The 20353-nt window shown below is 36.5% G+C and overlaps 1 protein-coding gene across 2 annotated transcripts in view; it reads right to left on the bottom strand.

Moving 5' to 3' along the window:
* Nucleotides 1-20353, bottom strand: part of ppp2r5cb (protein phosphatase 2, regulatory subunit B', gamma b) — a 51226-nt gene that overhangs the window by 4528 nt on the left and 26345 nt on the right. For both annotated transcript variants that reach the window (XM_079888981.1, XM_079888982.1), the window contains 10 exons: nt 19663-19755; nt 18591-18721; nt 18273-18332; nt 16136-16244; nt 15598-15651; nt 13779-13949; nt 10087-10214; nt 9272-9373; nt 2127-2199; nt 800-916 (listed from right to left, as the gene is read on the bottom strand). In XM_079888981.1, the coding sequence (XP_079745107.1) occupies nt 800-916; nt 2127-2199; nt 9272-9373; nt 10087-10214; nt 13779-13949; nt 15598-15651; nt 16136-16244; nt 18273-18332; nt 18591-18721; nt 19663-19755 (1038 nt within the window). The remainder of the gene's footprint in view (nt 1-799; nt 917-2126; nt 2200-9271; nt 9374-10086; nt 10215-13778; nt 13950-15597; nt 15652-16135; nt 16245-18272; nt 18333-18590; nt 18722-19662; nt 19756-20353) is intronic.

Raw genomic sequence — 20353 nt, 5'->3', positions numbered from 1 at the left:
GAAGCTGGTCATGTGTGATACGTGGTGACGTGCAACACAGACGCGCTACGCAAAAACACTACGTAAACTAACTCGAGGCTCAGAGAGAAGGAAAAGAATAGTAGAATAAAGTCGTTATTTTTGTTTGTTTTTGCGCACAAAAAGTATTCTCGTCGCTTGATAAACTTAAGATTGAGCCACTGTAGTCACTTGGACTATATTAACAATGTCTTTAATACATTTTCTGGGCCAGCAAGTTTTGGTCACTTAGAAGCCTATGGAGAAGTGATCCAGCTCTCAGATTTCATCAAAAATATCTTAATTTGTGTTCCGAAGATGAACGAAGGTCTTACGGGGCTTGGAACAACATGAGGGTGAGTAATTACTGACAGAATTTTCATTTTTGGGTGAACTATCCCTTTAAATTGATCAAAAGTGACAGTAAAGACATTAATAATATTACAAAAGATTCTATTTCAAATAAATGCTGTTCTTTTGAACTTTCTATTCATCAAAGAATCCTGAACAATAAAATGTATCAGTTTCCACAAAAATCCGACTGTCAGATCATAAATGTTTCTTGATCATCAAATCCTCATATTAGAGTGATTTCTGAAGGATCATGTGACACTGAAGACTGGAGTAATGATGCTGAACATTCAGCTTTGATCACAGGAATAAATTACACTTTACTATATATTCACATAGACAACAGATGATTTACATTAGAATAATATTTCACTGTTTTTACTGTATTTTTGATCAAATAAATGCAGCTTTGGTGAGCATGAGAGACTTCTATAAAACCCTGGGCTTTTACCGGAGTGGCTTCTTCTTCTACGGTCTTCTTGAGCATCATGACATCATCAATCATCGGCCCGTCCGTCTCCATATCCACCGGACTGCTGAGACTCGAGGAGTCGATGTACATGAGGAACTAAAGCAGAAACAGTCATTATATATATATATAAATATAATTACAATTATTTCAAAAAGAACTAATAAAGACAAATGCATATTATTAGTTATGACAGTATTGTGTCCAATGCAAAGAGCTGATAATGTTAAGTAGGGTGGGGTATCGTTTGAATTTTAACGATTCCGATTCCGATTTTGCTTATTGATTCCAATTCTTCTAATTTCGATTCCAATAAGAAAAAAAAAAAAAAAAAAAAAAAACTTAGATATCATTCACATTTTGTCTTATTGCAAAACATTTAATTGTATCTGAATATCATGAACAAAAACCCACAAGGAACGTTTGCCTTTGGTTTAAAAATACCACAGAAAAACAACTAGCTTCACTAATATAAATTTCAAGCTTTATTAAAGACAATAAACACTCAGAAATGAAAAAAAGAACAAATAAAAAATTGGCAATCGCACCAATAAAATACAACTGAACAAAGACAAGAGAAATAAACAGTGTTTTAAGATTTTCAGGTATTCAGTTGCAGAAACCGTAATCAAATGTAAAATTACACTGCACTTTATAAAAAAATGTACATTACAAATATAGTTACAAAAGTTATTCAGTCAAGAATGAGAGATTCAGTCAAGATTTTCTGATTTGACAGTAATATTAGTGTTATTATAGAGACGACAGGAATATTAGTGTTATTATAGAGACAACAGCAGGAATATTAGTGTTATTATAGAGCAGGAATATTAGTGTTATTATAGAGCAGGAATATTAGGCTGCTGTCACTTTAAGAGCTACACAGATCCAATACACTGATACACATGAACACAGAATACAGAGTCTCTCGCGCTTGAATGGTTTAAAGTCATATTGAAATGCTCACAAAGGAATCAATGAGAGGAATCGAAAATTGTATTTTATAACAAGTATCCGATTCCTGATCTCAAGTATTCGATTTTCGATTCCCAACCTTAATCTTAAGTCAGTTTACACGGGTCATATGTTGCTAATTACCACAAAAATGCACTAAAAATGCACATTATGAACTGATGAATGATTTTCAAGTGGTAATTAACTGTCACAGATGCTGAAACTGGAATATATGCATGTTACATTTATGAAATTAATGACTGAAATGCTGTTAAAATATCTATTACAAGGGACTGACTCAGATCTGAGTTCTTCATTCCCACACGAGTAAAACCGCGGTATCAGATCCGTTTACCTGTGGGTTTGATTTGGCGAGATTCTCAATCTTTATCCACGCCTCCTCCCGCTCTTTCCACTTCGCCTTTTCTCTAGATTTCACAGAGAAAGGAAAAGTTTAGACGCATCAGCAGGGGAGACTGTGAAAGTCTGAGTGAGTGTGTGAAAGTCTGAGTGAGTCTGTGAAAGTCTGAAATTCTGAGTGATTCTGTAAAAGTCTGAGTGAGTCTGTGAAAGTCTGAGTGAGTCTGTGAAAGTCTGAAATTCTGAGTGATTCTGTAAAAGTCTGAGTGAGTCTGTGAAAGTCTGAGTGAGTCTGTGAAAGTCTGAGTGAGTCTGTGAAAGTCTGAAATTCTGAGTGATTCTGTAAAAGTCTGAGTGAGTCTGTGAAAGTCTGAGTGAGTGTGTGAAAGTCTGAGTGAGTGTGTGAAAGTCTGAAAGTCTGAGTGATTCTGTAAAAGTCTGAGTGAGTCTGTGAAAGTCTGAGTGTGTGAAAGTCTGAGAGAGTGTGTAAAAGTCTGAGTGAGTGTGTAAAAGTCTGAGTAAGTCTGTGAAAGTCTGAGTGAGTGTGTAAAAGTCTGTGAAAGTCTGAGTGAGTGTGTAAAAGTCTGAGTGAGTGTGTAAAAGTCTGAGTAAGTCTGAAAGTCTGAGTGAGTGTGTAAAAGTCTGAGTAAGTCAGTGAAAGTCTGAGTAAGTCTGAAAGTCTGAGTGAGTGTGTAAAAGTCTGAGTGAGTGTGTAAAAGTCTGAGTAAGTCTGTGAAAGTCTGAGTGAGTGTGTGAAAGTCTGAGAGAGTGTGTAAAAGTCTGAGTGAGTGTGTAAAAGTCTGAGTAAGTCTGTGAAAGTCTGAGTGAGTGTGTAAAAGTCTGAGTGAGTGTGTAAAAGTCTGAGTGTGTGAAAGTCTGAGAGAGTGTGTAAAAGTCTGAGTGAGTGTAAAAGTCTGAGTGAGTCTGTGAAAGTCTGAGTGAGTGTGTGAAAGTCTGAGTGAGTGTGTGAAAGTCTGTGAAAGTCTGAGAGAGTGTGTAAAAGTCCGAGTGAGTGTAAAAGTCTGAGTAAGTTTGTGAAATTCTGAGTTTGTGAAGTCTGAGTGAGTGTGTAAAAGTCTGAGTGAGTCTGTAAAAGTCTGAGTGAGTGTGTAAAGGTCTGAGTGAGTGTGTAAAAGTCTGAGTGAGTGTGTGAAAGTCTGAGTGAGTCTGTAAAAGTCTGAGTGTGTGAAAGTCTGAGTGATTCTGTAAAAGTCTGAGTGAGTCTGTGAAAGTCTGAGTGTGTGAAAGTCAGAGAGTATGTAAAAGTCTGAGTGTGTGTAAAAGTCTGAGTGAGTCTGTGAAAGTCTGAAATTCTGAGTGATTCTGTAAAAGTCTGAGTGAGTCTGTGAAAGTCTGAAATTCTGAGTGATTCTGTAAAAGTCTGAGTGAGTCTGTGAAAGTCTGAGTGAGTGTGTGAAAGTCTGAGTGAGTGTGTGAAAGTCTGAAAGTCTGAGTGATTCTGTAAAAGTCTGAGTGAGTCTGTGAAAGTCTGAGTGTGTGAAAGTCTGAGAGAGTGTGTAAAAGTCTGAGTGAGTGTGTAAAAGTCTGAGTAAGTCTGTGAAAGTCTGAGTGAGTGTGTAAAAGTCTGTGAAAGTCTGAGTGAGTGTGTAAAAGTCTGAGTGAGTGTGTAAAAGTCTGAGTAAGTCTGAAAGTCTGAGTGAGTGTGTAAAAGTCTGAGTAAGTCAGTGAAAGTCTGAGTAAGTCTGAAAGTCTGAGTGAGTGTGTAAAAGTCTGAGTGAGTGTGTAAAAGTCTGAGTAAGTCTGTGAAAGTCTGAGTGAGTGTGTGAAAGTCTGAGAGAGTGTGTAAAAGTCTGAGTGAGTGTGTAAAAGTCTGAGTAAGTCTGTGAAAGTCTGAGTGAGTGTGTAAAAGTCTGAGTGAGTGTGTAAAAGTCTGAGTGTGTGAAAGTCTGAGAGAGTGTGTAAAAGTCTGAGTGAGTGTAAAAGTCTGAGTGAGTCTGTGAAAGTCTGAGTGAGTGTGTGAAAGTCTGAGTGAGTGTGTGAAAGTCTGAGAGAGTGTGTAAAAGTCCGAGTGAGTGTAAAAGTCTGAGTAAGTTTGTGAAATTCTGAGTTTGTGAAGTCTGAGTGAGTGTGTAAAAGTCTGAGTGAGTCTGTAAAAGTCTGAGTGAGTGTGTAAAGGTCTGAGTGAGTGTGTAAAAGTCTGAGTGAGTGTGTGAAAGTCTGAGTGAGTCTGTAAAAGTCTGAGTGTGTGAAAGTCTGAGTGATTCTGTAAAAGTCTGAGTGAGTCTGTGAAAGTCTGAGTGTGTGAAAGTCAGAGAGTATGTAAAAGTCTGAGTGTGTGTAAAAGTCTGAGTGAGTCTGTGAAAGTCTGAGTGAGTGTGTGAAAGTCTGAGTGAGTGTGTAAAAGTCTGAGTGAGTGTAAAAGTCTGAGTGAGTCTGTGAAAGTCTGAGTGAGTCTGTGAAAGTCTGAGTGAGTGTGTGAAAGTCTGAGTGAGTGTGTGAAAGTCTGTGAAAGTCTGAGAGAGTGTGTAAAAGTCCGAGTGAGTGTAAAAGTCTGAGTAAGTTTGTGAAATTCTGAGTTTGTGAAGTCTGAGTGAGTGTGTAAAAGTCTGAGTGAGTCTGTAAAAGTCTGAGTGAGTGTGTAAAAGTCTGTGTAAGTGTAAAAGTCTGAGTGAGTGTGTAAAGGTCTGAGTGAGTGTGTAAAAGTCTGAGTGAGTGTGTGAAAGTCTGAGTGAGTCTGTAAAAGTCTGAGTGTGTGAAAGTCTGAGTGATTCTGTAAAAGTCTGAGTGAGTCTGTGAAAGTCTGAGTGTGTGAAAGTCAGAGAGTATGTAAAAGTCTGAGTGTGTGTAAAAGTCTGAGTGAGTCTGTGAAAGTCTGAGTGAGTGTGTGAAAGTCTGAGTGAGTGTGTAAAAGTCTGAGTGAGTGTAAAAGTCTGAGTGAGTGTAAAAGTCTGAGTGAGTCTGTGAAAGTCTGAGTGAGTGTGTGAAAGTCTGAGAGAGTGTGTAAAAGTCCGAGTGAGTGTAAAAGTCTGAGTAAGTTTGTGAAATTCTGAGTTTGTGAAGTCTGAGTGAGTGTGTAAAAGTCTGAGTGAGTCTGTAAAAGTCTGAGTGAGTGTGTAAAGGTCTGAGTGAGTGTGCAAAAGTCCGAGTGAGTGTGTAAAAGTCTGTGTAAGTGTAAAAGTCTGAGTGAGTGTGTAAAGGTCTGAGTGAGTGTGTAAAAGTCTGAGTGAGTGTGTGAAAGTCTGAGTGAGTCTGTAAAAGTCTGAGTGTGTGAAAGTCTGAGTGATTCTGTGAAAGTCTGAGTGTGTGAAAGTCATAGAGTATGTAAAAGTCTGAGTGTGTGTAAAAGTCTGAGTGAGTCTGTGAAAGTCTGAGTGTGTGAAAGTCAGAGAGTATGTAAAAGTCTGAGTGTGTGTAAAAGTCTGAGTCTGTGAAAGTCTGAGTGAGTCTGTAAAAGTCTGAATGAGTGTGTGAAAGTCTGTGAAAGTCTGAGTGAGTCTGTAAAAGTCTGAATGAGTGCGTGAAAGTCTGAATGAGTGCGTGAAAGTCTGAGTAAGTCTGTGAAAGTCTGAGTGAGTGTGTAAAAGTCTGAATGAGTGCGTGAAAGTCTGAATGAGTACGTGAAAGTCTGAGTAAGTCTGTGAAAGTCTGAGTGAGTGTGTGAAGGTCTGAGTGTGTGAAAGTCTGAGAGAGTCCGTGAAAGTGAGTGAGAGTGTGAAAGTCTGAGTGAGTCTGTGAAAGTCTGAGTGAGTCTGTGAAAGTCTGAAATTCTGAGTGATTCTGTAAAAGTCTGAGTGAGTCTGTGAAAGTCTGAGTGTGTGAAAGTCTGAGAGAGTGTGTAAAAGTCTGAGTGAGTGTGTAAAAGTCTGAGTAAGTCTGAAAGTCTGAGTGAGTGTGTAAAAGTCTGTGAAAGTCTGAGTGAGTGTGTAAAAGTCTGAGTGAGTGTGTAAAAGTCTGAGTGAGTCTGTGAAAGTCTGAGTGAGTGTGTAAAAGTCTGAGTGAGTGTGTAAAAGTCTGAGTGAGTGTGTAAAAGTCTGAGTGAGTGTGTAAAAGTCTGAGTAAGTCTGTGAAAGTCTGAGTGAGTCTGTGAAAGTCTGAGTGAGTCTGTGAAAGTCTGAGTGTGTGAAAGTCTGAGAGAGTGTGTAAAAGTCTGAGTGTGTAAAAGTCTGAGTAAGTCTGAAAGTCTGAGTGAGTGTGTAAAAGTCTGAGTAAGTCTGTGAAAGTCTGAGTGAGTGTGTAAAAGTCTGAGTGAGTCTGTGAAAGTCTGAGTGTGTGAAAGTCTGAGAGAGTGTGTAAAAGTCTGAGTGAGTGTGTAAAAGTCTGAGTAAGTCTGTGAAAGTCTGAGTGAGTGTGTAAAAGTCTGAGTGAGTGTGTAAAAGTCTGAGTGAGTGTGTGAAAGTCTGAGAGAGTGTGTAAAAGTCTGAGTGAGTGTAAAAGTCTGAGTTAGTGTAAAAGTCTGAGTGAGTCTGTGAAAGTCTGAGTGAGTGTGTGAAAGTCTGAGTGAGTGTGTGAAAGTCTGTGAAAGTCTGAGAGAGTGTGTAAAAGTCCGAGTGAGTGTAAAAGTCTGAGTAAGTTTGTGAAATTCTGAGTTTGTGAAGTCTGAGTGAGTGTGTAAAAGTCTGAGTGAGTCTGTAAAAGTCTGAGTGAGTGTGTAAAGGTCTGAGTGAGTGTGCAAAAGTCCGAGTGAGTGTGTAAAAGTCTGTGTAAGTGTAAAAGTCTGAGTGAGTGTGTAAAGGTCTGAGTGAGTGTGTAAAAGTCTGAGTGAGTGTGTGAAAGTCTGAGTGAGTCTGTAAAAGTCTGAGTGTGTGAAAGTCTGAGTGATTCTGTAAAAGTCTGTGTAAGTGTAAAAGTCTGAGTGAGTGTGTAAAGGTCTGAGTGAGTGTGTAAAAGTCTGAGTGAGTGTGTGAAAGTCTGAGTGAGTCTGTAAAAGTCTGAGTGTGTGAAAGTCTGAGTGATTCTGTAAAAGTCTGTGTAAGTGTAAAAGTCTGAGTGAGTGTGTAAAAGTCTGAGTGAGTGTGTAAAGGTCTGAGTGTGTGAAAGTCTGAGTGATTCTGTAAAAGTCTGTGTAAGTGTAAAAGTCTGAGTGAGTGTGTAAAGGTCTGAGTGAGTGTGTAAAGGTCTGAGTGAGTGTGTGAAAGTCTGAGTGAGTCTGTAAAAGTCTGAGTGTGTGAAAGTCTGAGTGATTCTGTAAAAGTCTGTGTAAGTGTAAAAGTCTGAGTGAGTGTGTAAAAGTCTGAGTGAGTGTGTAAAAGTCTGAGTGAGTGTGTGAAAGTCTGAGTGAGTCTGTAAAAGTCTGAGTGTGTGAAAGTCTGAGTGATTCTGTAAAAGTCTGAGTGAGTCTGTGAAAGTCTGAGTGTGTGAAAGTCAGAGAGTATGTAAAAGTCTGAGTGTGTGTAAAAGTCTGAGTGAGTCTGTGAAAGTCTGAGTGAGTGTGTGAAAGTCTGAGTGAGTGTGTAAAAGTCTGAGTGAGTGTAAAAGTCTGAGTGAGTCTGTGAAAGTCTGAGTGAGTGTGTGAAAGTCTGAGTGAGTGTGTGAAAGTCTGTGAAAGTCTGAGAGAGTGTGTAAAAGTCCGAGTGAGTGTAAAAGTCTGAGTAAGTTTGTGAAATTCTGAGTTTGTGAAGTCTGAGTGAGTGTGTAAAAGTCTGAGTGAGTCTGTAAAAGTCTGAGTGAGTGTGTAAAGGTCTGAGTGAGTGTGCAAAAGTCCGAGTGAGTGTGTAAAAGTCTGTGTAAGTGTAAAAGTCTGAGTGAGTGTGTAAAGGTCTGAGTGAGTGTGTAAAAGTCTGAGTGAGTGTGTGAAAGTCTGAGTGAGTCTGTAAAAGTCTGAGTGTGTGAAAGTCTGAGTGATTCTGTGAAAGTCTGAGTGTGTGAAAGTCAGAGAGTATGTAAAAGTCTGAGTGTGTGTAAAAGTCTGAGTGAGTCTGTGAAAGTCTGAGTGTGTGAAAGTCAGAGAGTATGTAAAAGTCTGAGTGTATGTAAAAGTCTGAGTGTGTGAAAGTCTGAGTGAGTCTGTAAAAGTCTGAATGAGTGTGTGAAAGTCTGTGAAAGTCTGAGTGAGTCTGTAAAAGTCTGAATGAGTGCGTGAAAGTCTGAATGAGTGCGTGAAAGTCTGAGTAAGTCTGTGAAAGTCTGAGTGAGTGTGTAAAAGTCTGAATGAGTGCGTGAAAGTCTGAGTAAGTCTGTGAAAGTCTGAGTGAGTGTGTAAAAGTCTTGAGTGAGTGTGTGAAGGTCTGAGTGTGTGAAAGTCTGAGAGAGTCCGTGAAAGTCTGAGTGAGAGTGTGAAAGTCTGAGTGAGTCTGTGAAAGTCTGAGTGAGTCTGTGAAAGTCTGAGTGAGTGTTTTTAAGTCTGAGTGAGTGTTTTAAAGTCTGAGTGAGTCTGTGAAAGTCTGAGTGATTCTGTAAAAGTCTGAATGAGTGTGTGAATGTCTGAGTGAGTCTGTGAAAGTCTTAGTGAGTGTGTAAAAGTCTGAGTGAGTCTGTGAAAGTCTGAATGAATGTGTGAAAGTCTGAGTGAGTCCGTGAAAGTCTGAGTGAGTCCGTGAAAGTCTTAGTGAGTGTGTAAAAGTCTGAGGGAGTGTGTGAAAGTCTGAGTGAGTCTGTGAAAGTCTGAGTGAGCCTGTGAAAGTCTGAGTGAGTGTGTGAAAGTCTGAGTGAGTGTGTGAAAGTCTGTGAAAGTCTGAGTGAGTCTGTGAAAGTCTGAGTGAGTCTGTGAAAGTGTGAGTCTGTGAAAGTCTGAGTAAGTCTGTGAAAGTCTGAGTGAGTCTGTGAAAGTCTGAGTAAGTCTGTGAAAGTCTGAGAGAGTATTTTAAAGTCTGAGTGAGTCTGTGAAAGTCTGAGTGAGTGTGTGAAAGTCTGAGTGAGTCTGTGAAAGTCTGAGTGAGTGTGTGAAAGTCTGAGTGAGTCTGTAAAAGTCTGAGTGAGTCTGTGAAAGTCTGAGTAAGTCTGTGAAAGTCTGAGTGAGTATTTTAAAGTCTGAGTGAGTCTGTGAAAGTCTGAGTGAGTGTGTGAAAGTCTGAGTGAGTATTTTAAAGTCTGAGTGAGTCTGTAAAAGTCTGAGTGAGTCTGTGAAAGTCTGAGTGAGTCTGTGAAAGTCTGAGTAAGTCTGTGAAAGTCTGAGTGAGTCTGTGAAAGTCTGAGTAAGTCTGTGAAAGTCTGAGTGAGTGAGTGTGTGGAAGTGTTTCCTACTTGTTTTTCTCTGCTCTGAACTGCTGTGTGCAGTCGTCAAAAAGCTTCTGATTCATCTCCATAAACAGCTTCAGAGCGTTATAGATCAGCCCATGGATCGTCCTGAAAAACAGCAAGAGGAACTGCTGTTTATTCATCATATAAAAACATCAAAAACTCAAAAAATTGTGAAATATTATTCTAATGTAAAACAGCTGTTGTCTATGTGAATATATAGTAAAGTGTAATTTATTCCTGTGATCAAAGCTGAATTTTCAGCATCATTACTCCAGTCTTCAGTGTCACACGATCCTTCAGAAATCACTCTAATATGAGGATTTGATTATTATCCGTGTTCATAATTTTGTAGAAACCGTGATAAATGTTATTTCTCAGGAATCTTTGATGAATAGAAAGTTCAAAAGAACAGCATTTATCTGAAATTGAATGTTTTGTAACATTTTGTAACATTATAAATGTCTTTACTGTCACTTTTTATCAATTTAAAGAACCAATCAGATCAACGTGTGATCGTTAACCAGTGGATCTCTGAGCTGAGTGAGTGGAGGCAGGGCTCATTTGCATATTTATAGAACCGCGCATACTAAATGAGGCAAGGGTGTCGAGTTACATTCAAGACTTTTTTTTTTCCAAGGAAAAATGTTTAAATATATAATTTCGTTGATCAAAGATGAGTTTTAAGGGATACAATTATTGACTACAGGGGGACTTTGAGTTACTCATTTTTACCATGTTAGTCAATATTCTCAATAACCGGTGCTAGTTAACCAAAATGAGCAGTATCAGCAGCTGAACTTGTGCACAGCGGGACTCACTTATTCCAGTGGGTTTTTGAGTTTCGGTACAGCGACGGGAACATGATGGGGAGGATCCTCGCAGCGTTGTCACTGATTAAACTCATGATGTACTCGTTGTTCCAGTAGTAGAGAGCTCGCTCCGCAACCTGAGGATCACACACACACACACACGTAAACGAGGTGGAATGACTGAAATAGGGATGTTCTTTTAGAAACATCAGTTTCATAGTGTCCATCAGTTAAAATACTTTTTCTCCATGTTCATCTGTCTTTAGTGTGAGTAATGTTGCTATTTGAGGATGAAAAAGTAAGTTCTTCTCTATATCAGAGTCAGTGTTTCTGAACTCCCTGAAACGCCTCCATTGTAGTCTTGAGTTTACAAACACGTCACAATATTCCTCATTATAATAATTCATGCGCAGAATAAAGGGGCGGGGCCTGGTTGAGTGAGTTAGTAGTGTGTTAAACTGGTGGTTATGGTAAGGGGCGGGACATTTCCCAAACACACTCGAAGCGCTCGACCAATCACAACACACTGATCCAGCCGACCAATCAGAGCACAGTGTGCTTTTCAGAAGGAGGGGCTTCATAGAGACAGGAAGTAAACAGAGCGTTACTGACAGACTGGGAAGAGAGGAGCCGCAACAATGGAGAATATGAGGAGAATAATCAACATTCAAGCAGGAAAACCTGTTCTAGTAGAGCACATGTGTCAAACTCAAGGCCCGCGGGCCAATTCCGGCCCGCCACATTATTTTATATGGCCCGCGAGAGCATATGGGAAATTTAGGCTGCCGAAAAATTTCAGCCGAAAATAACATTTTCGGTTTTTGACCGAAAGATACTAAAAAGCCGCCACGCCCCTCCGTGTTCGGCGATGGTTTGACTCTGGCTCAACGTGTTTTATGACTTTGCGTGCGAGTCCGCTTCCGAAGATGCATTACTTCTAAGCGCGTTCCGCTGTGTGTGTGCGCTGTGCTCTAAGCTCCGTGTTCACAGCGCGTTCTGCTCAATGTTCCGCAAGCAACCTCCGTGTGTGTGTGTGTGTGTGTGTGTGTGTTGCGAGCTCTGCTCACGCTCACCGGAAAGGCAAAGTCCGCTAAAACAACGTGCCGACATGAAATTTCTCTGGACTTGTTTCTTTTTGCAATAGCACTACTGTGCTGTAACATGTGTATAGTCATGGTGTGTATAGCCGTGGGCAACACAATTACACGAATCACGATCCTCTCGTTCACTGGTCCTCTCCCTGCTCTGCTCATGCTTTGATAAAAATAGCTTTGTAGGACTATACTTTATTTTGACAATTGGTCAAAAAATAAATCTGTTAAATCTGATTATGCTGCATAGAACTGATTGAAGACTAATATATAGATATTTTATATTATTTTAATATACTGTAGGTACCAGTATTAACCTTTGTACCATTTGGATCACTCCGCTTGTCTGTATTTGTGCCACTTGCATCATTAAGCCAGTAGGTGGCGACAAGTGACTGTCTTTATGAGTGAACAATTGAACTTAAAGGTAGGGTAGGTCAGAATTGTCTAAAAAAAACTTTTATTCAAATTTGTTTAAACTGTCTTTATATACCAATACATAATTAAAATGCAAGTACTCTGAAATAGAGAGTATAAAAAATTGAGTGACTCTAGTGTATTTAATCTTCAATAAACACAGCTCATTAATTCCATTCACTCCCACCTAAAAACGGGTGCGCGCCTGCGCGCACGTGGGCAGAGCCAGTAATAGCGGCGGTAGTCATGGCGAAGGAGAGTGACAGTCGCGCAAGCCAATCACTTGTTTCGTCCCGGTAGGAATTAATGAGCTGTGTTTTTTGAAGATTAAATACACTATAGTCACTCAATTTTTATACTCTCTTTTTCAAAGTACTTACATTTTAATTATGTATTGGTATATAAAGACAGTTTAAGCCAATTTGAAAAAAAGTTCTTTAGACAATTCTTACCTACCCAACCTTTAAAACTGATTAGTGCCAAAAACATTGATTAACTCAGGAAAGAAACAAGTTGCTGAAACCAATCTTTAATGCTAATATAAATTGCTCATTTGCCTCACAAAAAGATTGCACTGGTGTTTGATTGAAATGTAACATCTATACAAAATAATCCTTGAAAGATTTCTCATTTAAGTCCATTCCTGTTTGGAATATGTGATTGTGTATTGTCAACAATAAGCAGAAACATTCTGCATTTCCATTTTGTAGTGTGGATAATTCATTGCAACATTTATCCTCATTCTCATTTTTAAGAATCTGTTATCTTGACAAATAATTTATGCTACTGCCCACTGACATGCTTTTAAAGCTATTGTTATCCAAATTTTCTGGCCTTAAACACCTTAAAATGCACATATGTAGGTCTGAGAAATCCAAATTTTCTCGGGGGAGCAAGCCCCCGAACCCCCCTAACTACCTCACATTTGAATACACATGACTGTGTGGTAATGTGTGCTGGTGTGGCTACAGTGCCAGGGCTGAATTTTTGATACAGTTTACCCCTGCATATATACAATAATACATTATTCTCTGTATCAAATCATTATTACCCAGCCCCTGATGGGGCTCATCCCCTGATGTTTTTAAAACCTAGAAACACCCCTCTAAATGCATATACAATATTTGTAACTTAAATAAGTAATAATCAAATAAAGAGACACTATATTAACATTTTAAAAGTCTTACAGTTACAACCGGCCCTTTGAGGGCAGCCATAATGCTGAAGTGGCCCTCAGTGAAAATGAGTTTGACACCCCTGTAGTAGAGCCTGAAAACATCAAGACTTAATACGTCCTCTTTAACAAGCTTTAACGTCTGGCTTATTAATGTTATTGTTTATTGCTTTCTGCAGATACACTACCAGTCAAAAGTTTTGGATCGGTAAGATTTTTAATGTTTTTAAAAGTCTCTTCTGCTCACCGAGGCTGCATTTATTTGATAAATAAAAAACAAACAAAAAACAGTAATATTGTGAAATATTATTACAATTTAAAATAGCTGTTTTCTATGTGAATATATAATGTAATTTATTCCTGTGATCAAAGCTGAATTTTCAGCATCATTACTCCAGTCTTCAGTGTCACATGATCCTTCAGAAATCACTCTAATATGATGATTTGATGCTCAAAAAACAAATTATTATCAATGTTAAAAACAGTTATTTACATTTTTATTTCAGGATTCTTTGATGAATAGAAAGTTCAAAAGAACAGCATTTATCTGAAATAGAATCTTTTGTAACATTAAACACTACCGTTCAAAAGTTTGGGGTCAGTAAGAATCTTTATTTTATTTTTTGGGGGAAATAAATAAAATAAATCAATACTTTTATTCATCAAGGATGAATTAAATTGATCAAAAGTTACAGTAAAGACATTTATGATGCTACAAATGATTATATTATAGATAAATGCTGTTCTTTTCAACTTTCCATTCATCAAAGAATCCTGAAATAAATTAGAGTGATTTCTGAAGGATCATGTGACACTGAAGACTGGAGTAATGATGCTGAAAGTTCAGCTTTGATCACAGGAATAAATTACATTTTAAAATATATTCACATAGACAACAGTATTTTCAATCAAATAAATGCAGCCTTGGTGAGCAGAAAAGACTCTTTTAAAGACATTAAAAATCTTACCGATCCAGAACTTTCGACTGGAAGTGTGTGTGTCGGTCAGTTTGAGCAGACCTGGAAATGTGGACTTGAGACGCATTTTGCCAGTTGTCTGAAGAGCGGCTCCATCACTTTCACAAACTCTGAGGGCTCGATGACGTCCAGAATCTCTTCCAGCTCGTTCAGAAACATCACTTCTTTTGGACTGTGAGTCTTTGGCCAGTACTTTAGAAGAGCCATCACCACCTGGACACAAGAGAAGAAAGAAAAACATAAAATATGAAGCTGGTTATTACTAGTTAGTGTTTGTTTGGTACATTTTTAAAGATTTTTTGACATTAAAATGTGTTCAAAAACATAAATGTAAACGTTTATATATAAAACATTTTTGTTTTATAGAAATTATTTAAATAATAATTTAAAGTTTGCAGTTTTAAGTTTATAAACATTTGTGTTTTTATAAATTTTTAAAGATTTCTTTTTACATTTATGTTATTCAACATAAATAAATGTGTTTAAAAACAAAACATGTAAATATATTGTAAATATTTACTTTTAAAACAAAAAAATATTTTATATATTTACATGTTTTGTTTTTAAACACATTTTTGACGTTTAATAACAAATGTAAAAAGAAATCTTTTAAAATATATAAAAACACAAATGTTTCTACACTTAAACTGCAAACTTATTGTAAATTGTTACTTTAAAAACAACAAATATTTTGTAAGTTTGCAGTTTAAGTGTAAAAATATATTTGTTTTTATACATTTTAAACATTTTCTGTTTACATTTGTTATTAAACATCAAAAATGTGTTTAAAAACAAAACATGTAAATATATAAAATATTTAGTTTTTAAAGTAACAGTTTACAATAAGTTTGCAGTCAAAGTGTAAAAACATTTGTTTTTTACATTTTTAAAGATTTCTTTAAACATTTTTGTTATTAAACATAAATAAATGTGTTTAAAAACAAAACATGTAAAAATATTGTAAATATTTACTTTTAAAACAAAAAAATATTTTATATATTTACATGTTTTGTTTTTAAACACATTTTTGACGTTTAATAACAAATGTAAAAAGAAATCTTTTAAAATATATAAAAACACAAATGTTTTTACACTTAAACTGCAAACTTATTGTAAATTGTTACTTTAAAAACAACAAATATTTTATAAGTTTGCAGTTTAAGTGTAAAAATATATTTGTTTTTATACATTTTAAAAATTTTCTGTTTACATTTGTTATTAAACATCAAAAATGTGTTTAAAAACAAAACATGTAAATATATAAAATATTTAGTTTTTAAAGTAACAGTTTACAATAAGTTTGCAGTCAAAGTGTAAAAACATTTGTTTTTTTACATTTTTAAAGATTTCTTTAAACATTTTTGTTATTAAAGATCAAAAACGCATTTAAAAACAAACGCAAATGTATAAAACGTTTTTTATACATTATGTTTTTAAAAGTAACAAAGTTTGCAATAACTTAAGTTTAACCACATCCTTGTTTTTACCTTTTTCTGTTTTTAAAGTAACAATTTACAATAAGTTTGCAGTTTAAGTGTAAAAACATTTGTATTTTTTTTTTTTACATTTTTAAAGATTTTTTTTTACATTTCTGTTATTAAAGATCAAAAATGCGTTTAAAAACAAACATGTAGACGTTTTTATACATTATGTTTCTAAAATAACAATAAAGTTTGCAATAACTTTTGCAATAAAGTTTAAACACATTTTTGCTTTTACATTTTTTGTAAAAAATAACATGCGTATGCTGGCAACCAGCTCTGCTTCTCTTTCAGCAGGAATAACAACATAAACATGTGCATAAGCAGTGTCAGAGGTGAGGGAATGCAGAAGGTGAACACAAGGTGGCGCTGAAACCCACCGGCTCAGTGAGTGTGCTGTCCTTCTCTAGAAACTGCACCACACAGTAAGCCAGCTGAAACACAACAACATCGGGGCATTAGGATTAAAATCCGCTTCATATTGCACCACAAATACTTTAGATTTTGGGTAAAAGAAAATAAAGCTGTTTTTAGAATCATTAAGTTATTTTTTAAATATTAGGACATTATTTTTTTGGTAATTCCCATTTTTCTCAATGAAAATCTTTCTTAATTTGTGCTGAATTAAAGTATTAATACAAGACAAATACAATTGTCATTTTACAATTTTTATATATATATATATATATATATATATATATATATATATATATATATATATATATATATATATATATATATATATATATATATATATGTGTGCTTAGTTAGCATGAAAAACACTTCTGCATTATTTCTAAATGTATTTTTAGTTACAAAAAATACAACATAAATGTTTTTAAAAATAACAATATAACAAAATGTGACGAGCACACGAAACAGATTCAGTGAGAACTTGCAGACACACAGTGACCGTACCTGTGGGTGATAAACACTGAGTGACTTCACTTTATGCAAAGGCAACAAAACTTTTAAAAGGAAGATTTTGTGCTCTTCTTTCAGCGGTAAGGCAAAGCCGTTGATTATGCTGGTGGAAAACAGAAATAAAGAGACATGGATCATTCTGAAACAGCAAATAATTACATTACAGCCTATTTATAATGTAATTACATAATTACACAAACTCCAGGCTTTCAGGTTTAAGACACACTAAAACAGAGACGGCCGACTCGATAACATGAACAGGTCGACAGCAGAATACATGTGACCAACATGCACTTTAACTGTAAACTGTAAAGCAGTGTTTGACGCCACTAATACACCGCCTCAAGTGTCTTACCGCTCTTATAAAACATGATGAAAGGCACCAACAATGTCATTATAAACATCACTTCCAGTAAGTAGATCATTATCCTAAGGTTGGGCCGTATCAGTTGCCATTTCAACAAGGAACAGGAATTTATATTGAAGCTTGTTTCCACAGTGGAACAAAAATGTATAAAAAAAAAAGATAATAGCGACTTTATATCTTGCAATTCTGGATATTTCTCGCAATCTCGACTTTACATCTCGCAATCCCATTTTCACATCTCGCAATCTCGACTTTACATCTCGCAATCTCAACTTTACTTCTCGCAATCCCGATTTCACATCTCGCAATCCCGACTTCACATCTCGCAATCCCGACTTCACATCTCGCAATCTCAACTTTACTTCTCGCAATCCCGATTTCACATCACCCAATCATGACTTCACATCTCCAAATCCCGACTTCACATCTCGCAATCATGACTTCACATTTCCCAATCCCGACTTCACATCTCGCAATCATGACTTCACATCTCCAAATCCCGACTTCACATCTCGCAATTATGACTTCACATTTCCCAATCCCGACTTCACATCTCGCAATCATGACTTCACATATCACAATCCCGACTTCACATCTCGCAATCATGACTTCACATATCACAATCCCGACTTCACATCTCGCAATTATGACTTCACATTTCCCAATCCCGACTTCACATCTCGCAATCATGACTTCACATATCACAATCCCGATTTCACATCTCGCAATCCCGACTTCACATTTCCCAATCCCGACTTCACATCTCGCAATCATGACTTCACATATCACAATCCCGACTTCACATCTCGCAATCCCGACTTCACATTTCCCAATCCCGATTTCATATATCGCAAACCTGATTTCACATTTCCCAATCTCAACTTCACATCTCGCAATCCCGACTTTACATTTCCCAATCTCGACTTCACATCACCCAATCTCAACTTCACATCTCGCAATCATGACTTCACATATCACAATCCTGATTTCATATCTCGCAATACCGACTTTACATTTCCCAATCCCGATTTCACATCTCGCAATCATGACTTCACATATCGCAAACCCAATTTCATATTTCCCAATCCCGACTTCACATCTCGCCATCTCGCAATCCCGACTTCACATCTCGCAATCCCGACTTCACATCTCGCAATCCCGACTTCACATCTCGCAATCCCGACTTCACATCTCGCAATCCCGACTTCACATCTCGCAATCCCGACTTCACATCTCGCAATCCCGACTTCACATCTCGCAATCCCGACTTCACATCTCGCAATCCCGACTTCACATCTCGCAATCCCGACTTCACATCTCGCAATCCCGACTTCACATCTCGCAATCCCGACTTCACATCTCGCAATCCCGACTTCATATCTCCCAACCTCGACTTCACATCTCGCAATCCCGATTTTGCATCTTGCAATCCCGACTTTGCATCTCCTAATTCCGACAATTTAGATATAAACTCAGAATTGCGAGAAAAAAGTTTATATTTCACAGTTCTGAGAAAAAAGTCAGAATTTTTGAGATATAAAGTCAGAATTATGAGAAAAACCTTTTAAAACTTTTTTTTTATTATAGGCAGAAACAAGATTCCATAGATTTGGCACAATGAGATTGAATCAAATTAACTCTTGGTCACAAGTGTGCATGCATGCGTGCGTGCGTGTGTGACAGCTTCAATGTTGCCCATCCCATCAGATTTGAGAGCAGAAATCGATTTTATAAAAAAAAAAAAAAAAACTTTGTTCTTCATACCTTCCTAAAATTTCCAGTAATTCGGCTATTCCATTATGATGCTCCGTTTCATAGATGAACCTGCATGGAGATAAAAATCAGATAATCTGCAGAACGATAATTATAACAGAAAACCCGTAACACGCACAGCAAGCTCTACATTGAATCAAAATAGATTCCATTTACTTCATTAAAACCAATTATTCCAAAGAAAATAAATAAATCAAACATCAAACTGCCTCTGAAACAACATTTCTTCTGGCCATGTGGGCAGTAAAAACAATATGAATCAATTTCATGATTTGGATGTTATAAAGTTTAAGATCTCACGAGTCTCACCTATAGAAAATGTTATTAATCTGTTTCCTGATGTAAGCTCTGAGACCCAGGAACTTTCCGTAGATTCGGTGTAGAGTCGTCTTCAGAAAGTCACGCTCTCGAGGGTCTTCACTATCGAACAGCTCCAGGAGCTGCAATCAAACCACACATCAAACATCAGTCATCCAGTAATGAAACAAGTGAAGACTTTATGAGTGAGTCATTGAATCATTCATTCAAGAGATTCGTTCAAAAACACTGATTCATCCAGTAATGAAACGAGTGAAGTCTTTATGAGTGAGTCATTGAATCATTCACTCAAAGAGATTTGCTCAAAAACACCGATTCATCCAGTAATGAAACAAGTGAAGTCTTTACGAGTGAGTCATTGAATCGTTCACTCAACCCATTTTTTTTGTTAGTCGTCTGTTGAGACTCTTGTAAGAATCGTGATCTCAATTTTAAACAAGAAAATTGTGATTGTCGATTTATCCAGAATGGTGCAGCTCTACTGCACATCCTAAAAGACAATGTTACCATCTGTTAATTTTGATTGTAGGAAAAAAATAATTTAGCTTTATTGTGCTATTTTCATGTCGACATCACAGGATGTGATGTTTTCTTACACCTAAAGCACATGGATGACTTATTTAATTATTCTCACAGTAAGGGAGAGATGCTTTATAAGAGTGTGGGCATAAATTCTCTTTCATAGAATCTCCAACACAACTAAATACATAACACAGATTATCCATGCATGTATTTGTGTAATTTACGATGACCTTATACAACCATGCATAATATATTTGAAGATTTTGTTGCATGTAATGGTGAAGTGCAGCAAGCATTAATATAAAAAAGAATAAAATATAACTGTTGTCGTTCGTTCTGCACATTTTTCAAAACTAAAACAGTGTTTCATGACCATATAAAACTAACATTATTAATGAGAGTGACACACATAAATGCATTAAATACAGCAAACTGACAATATATTAATGCAAGGAAATAGAAACTCTCACATTGAATAAGGATATTACTTTTTAACACCAACAATTAATTGATTCGTCAATGGCAAACGCAAACAACGTACCTGCATCACAAACTTCTGGTCGATGTATTTCTTGGCTATGTTTGGTTGAAAGTCTGGTGACTCTAAAAAACGCAGGAAAAATTCATAGACGAGCTGTGGAAAGAAATATAATATTTGAAATATACGCATTTTAAAATGTCATTCAGCGGCCACTTTTATCCAAAGCGCCTTACACAACACTTACAGTGAGGAAATACTTTAAATTATATTTCATTATAATTATGCACATTTTACCCCAACATTTTTGTATTAAAGAAAAAACTTTGCATCCACATAATCACACCCGTTATTCTCAATTATAGGATTGTATTACAGTAAAAACAATATGTAAAACTTTACTTAAAGCTCGTATTTATAATGATTATAGATGTATTTTTAATGCATTGATTATGCACCTTATAAAGCATTGTATGATCTCATATAACCAGTTATAATACATTATAATACTCCTCTATTCATTAACAACTTTAGAAAGTATAACGCATTAAAACACACGACAAACAACCAGTTTCAGATGTAACAAGCAATCTGCAAATATTATAATGCATTTTAACTCTTAATGAAAAAATATAATGAATTATAACGTACATTATGAACACCTTTATAATGCATTATACATAAAGGCTTCAAGGAAAGTGTTACAAACAATATCGCTATAATTGATTATTACATTAACAAAACAAAAAAAGGC

Source organism: Squalius cephalus (genome assembly GCF_949319135.1).
Source record: "Squalius cephalus genome assembly, chromosome: 12".
Classification (NCBI taxonomy): Eukaryota; Metazoa; Chordata; class Actinopteri; order Cypriniformes; family Leuciscidae; genus Squalius; species Squalius cephalus.
The sequence above is the reverse complement of the archived record's forward strand: the minus strand, read 5'-3'. Positions and strand labels throughout refer to the sequence as shown.